This window comes from Equus asinus, chromosome 7 (genome assembly GCF_041296235.1).
Source record: "Equus asinus isolate D_3611 breed Donkey chromosome 7, EquAss-T2T_v2, whole genome shotgun sequence".
Taxonomy (NCBI): domain Eukaryota; kingdom Metazoa; phylum Chordata; class Mammalia; order Perissodactyla; family Equidae; genus Equus; species Equus asinus.
The window spans coordinates 63765356-63769168 of record NC_091796.1 but is presented as its reverse complement, the minus strand read 5'-3'; the positions used below and the strand labels follow the sequence as shown (position 1 = coordinate 63769168).

At 36.6% G+C, this 3813-nt stretch overlaps 1 protein-coding gene across 1 annotated transcript; it reads left to right on the top strand.

Moving 5' to 3' along the window:
* Window positions 1–440: 440 nt before the first annotated feature.
* Window positions 441–1379, top strand: LOC106836958 (olfactory receptor 2L5-like). The gene has a single exon (XM_044773136.1). It carries the CDS (start codon window positions 441–443, stop codon window positions 1377–1379), a length of 939 nt encoding a protein of 312 aa, XP_044629071.1.
* Window positions 1380–3813: the final 2434 nt, after the last annotated feature.

Genomic DNA, 3813 nt, shown 5'->3' with positions numbered 1-3813 from the left:
AACAATTTGTAACTCCCATTTAATTGTAAAGCTCATGAAGTCAAAGTTTAAAGAGACAGGTATTTACATGTGAGTGGAGCTAGAGCAGCAGGAAAAGGGGTAGTGGGTTTTACCTTTAACTCCATAGATTCTGGGTTCAATGTGGGAGAACTGATATCAGGGCTGATGTTAAGAGCCTGTAACACTTTGATAGTATCTGGAATTATGTAGGGAAATAAAATAACTATATCCTAATAAATTCATTAGAGAAATATGTTATTCTTAAAAATTCACAGACTCCTATTAAATACTTTGGCCATAGATGTTTGCTTCACCAAAATTTTTTCATGAGGTAAAAAGTGGGATTTTTTTTCAGAATAGGCAATTTTGTTCTTCGTTTAAGATCTGTATTCTAATTTAATGTTGCATCTGTCTTTAGGAAAAAACTAAATGAGTACCCCATGGAAAATTCCAATCAGACATCTACTGATTTCATCTTATTGGGGTTGTTTCCATCGTCAAGAATTGGCCTGCTCCTCTTCATTCTCACTGTTCTCATTTTCCTAATGGCTCTGTTAGGCAAGCTGTCCATGATCCTCCTCATCCTCCTGGACACCCATCTCCACACACCCATGTATATCCTACTCAGTCAGCTCTCCCTGATGGATCTGAACTACATCTCCACCATTGTCCCCAAAATGGCTTCCAATTTTCTGTTTGGAAACAAGTCTATCTCTTTCATTGGGTGTGGGCTTCAGAGCTTCATCTTCTTGACTTTAGCAGGTGCGGAAGGCTTATTATTGGCCTCTATGGCATATGATTGTTATGTAGCTATCTGCTTTCCTCTCCACTATCCCATCCATATGAGCAAAAGAGTGTGTGCCGCGATGATAATAGGATCTTGGATAATGGGCTCTATCAACTCTTGTGCCCACATTGCATATGTCCTCCATATCCCTTATTGCCATTCCAGGGTCATCAATCATTTTTTCTGTGATGTCCCAGCCATGTTGACTCTGGCCTGTGTAGACACCTGGGTCTATGAGTACACAGATTTTGTGAGCACCACCCTCTTTCTTGCGGTCCCTTTTATTGGCATTGCATGTTCCTATGGCCGTGTTCTCCTTGTTGTCTACCGCATGCACTCAGCAGAAGGGAGGAAGAAGGCCTATTCCACCTGCAGCACCCACCTGACTGTGGTGACTTTCTATTATGCTCCCTTTGTTTACACTTATCTACGCCCAAGATCCCTCCGATCTCCAACAGAGAATGAGCTTCTGGCTGTCTTCTACACCATCCTGACCCCACTGCTCAACGCCATCATCTACAGCCTGAGAAACAAGGAGGTGATGGGGGCCATAAGAAGAGTGGTTCAGAGAATCAGCTCTGTGACAGAGTAGATAAACTATGTATGTTAGTCACTGAGATTCAGTTAAACATCAATTCAGCTGTGTCCCATCACAAAGAAAAATAGTATTCCATGCCTAGAGTGAAGGAACTGAAATTAATGTAGACAATTTAAAAACTTGAAATTTCACAAACTAATTGTATATTCTAAGCCAGCATTTATGCCAACATGTGTAAATGAAAATTCAAAATACTTAAACTGATTATACCTTTCAGCGTGCAAGTTTTACAAGACTTTTTGGTCTCCCAATATTAGTAAATTAGCATGAAAGAACAATAGATGGTTAAGATGCTCCTAATCTAATTGGAAACAAAATATTTTATTTATTTGTATAATAATTTATCCATTTTTCCAGCTTTATTGATGTACAATTGACAAAATTGTATAATTTTAAGGTGTACAATGTGATGATTTGATATACATATATATTGTGAAATCATCACCAAAATCAAGCAAATTAACATATCTATCATCTTACATAGTTACTTTTTTATTGGTGAGAACAGCTAAGACCTACTCTCTTAGCAAATTTCAAGTATATAATACATTATTCTTAACTATAGTCACCCTATTCTAATTTAGAATTCCAAAACTTTTTCATCCTTTATATCTGAAACTTTATCTGCTTGACCAAAATGTCCCCATTTCTCCATCACCCAGCCCCTGTTAAAAACCATTCTACTCTGTGCTTCTAAGAGTTTGACTTTTTTTTTATTCCATATGTAAGTGAGAATATGATGTGTTGTCTTTCTGTCTGGCTTATATTACTTAGAATAATGTCCTCCAGGTTTATCTATATTGTCATAGTGACAGGATTTATTTCTTTTATAAGGCTGAATAATATTCCATTGCATATGTATTTACCACATTTTCTTTATCTATGCATCCATTGATGCACACTTAGGTTGTTTTCATGTCTTGGCTGTTTGGCTCTTGTGAATAATGCTGCAATCAACATGGGAGTGCAAATACCTCTTTGACATAGTGATTTTATTTTCTTTGGATACATACACAGAAGTGAGATTGTTGGACCCTATGGCAATTCTATTTCTAATTTTTTGAGGAACCTTCCATACTGTTTTCCACAATGGAGGTGCCAATTTTAAGTAGACTTTTTTCATCACAAGGAAGTGAATAATAATGTCATAATAATGTGGAAAAATATAATAGTTGCTAGCTGATGAAAGATTTACCTCATCTCACTTAACTACATGACTCTCAAACTTGGAGAAATTTGAAAAATGTTATCAAGAACAAAATATTTAAAAAAGACAAGACAGAATTGCTGCTTAACATCAGTGCCCAAATACATATTAAGCATTTCATATATTGTAGGGGACACAAAGACACATTTCACACAAAATGGTGGGCCAGTATGACAATTGCAAGCTAACACGAACCTTTTGTTCTTTCATTGCAATAAACCAATCAATAAATTGTAAAATTTTCTCAATGTTTTCTACTTAAACATTTTTAAGACCTCTCATCCTCAATGCGTATAATCACTTTCTTACTTCAGATCCTTATCCTTTCTTTTTTTTCTTTAAAGATTGGCCCTGAGTTAACATCTATTGCCAATCTTCCTCTTTTTTTTCCTTCTGCCCAAAGGCCCCAATACATACTTGTATACTCTAGTTGTAGGTCATTCTAGTTCTGCTTTGTGGGACGCCATCTCAACATGGCCTGATGAATGGTGCTAGGTCCACACCCAGGATCCGAGCCTGTGAAACCCTGGGCTGCCAAAGTGGAGCATGTAATATTAACCACTGGCCACGGCACCAGGCCCCTCCTCTCTTAACTACAGTATTTTCTCACAAGATTTTCTGATTGAATTAAAATTATATTTGGAATCTATTATCTGTTAAAGTTTTTAACTGGAAAGAGAGAAATAAATTCCATCTAATTTAAACTGGTAATATAATACTAAAAATGACTGAAAGACATAGAATCTCTAGAAATGGAGGTCAATCATGTATGAAGGCTCTGTGAACATGAGAAATTTTCAATATGAGCCTGGGAATGAGTCCCTTGATGATACCACTGTGGCTCCATTCTGAGTGCCATTTATAGTCTCAGAACCATATGATGGGCTCCTCTAGAAACTTCATGAATTTATTTCTGTTTCATCCATGTTCCCCTGGAGATTGTGCACTTGCCCTGGTTCTTTGAATATCTCACTTCTAAGTTAAAACCTGCAAATAGAGAATCTAATCCATAGTTTAGACATGTCTTGGCCATAGCTGTAAGATGGGCAGGGAAATGAGCATTTGGGTTCTATCATAGATACTTAAATGTTTGCTCTCTAAGACATGTCAAAAAGAGTTCAAATAAAAAATAATGATAAATGAAAAAGAGGAAGATTGGCAACAGATGTTAGCTCAGGGCAAATCTTCCTCATCAAAGAAAATAATAATAATGATAAATAG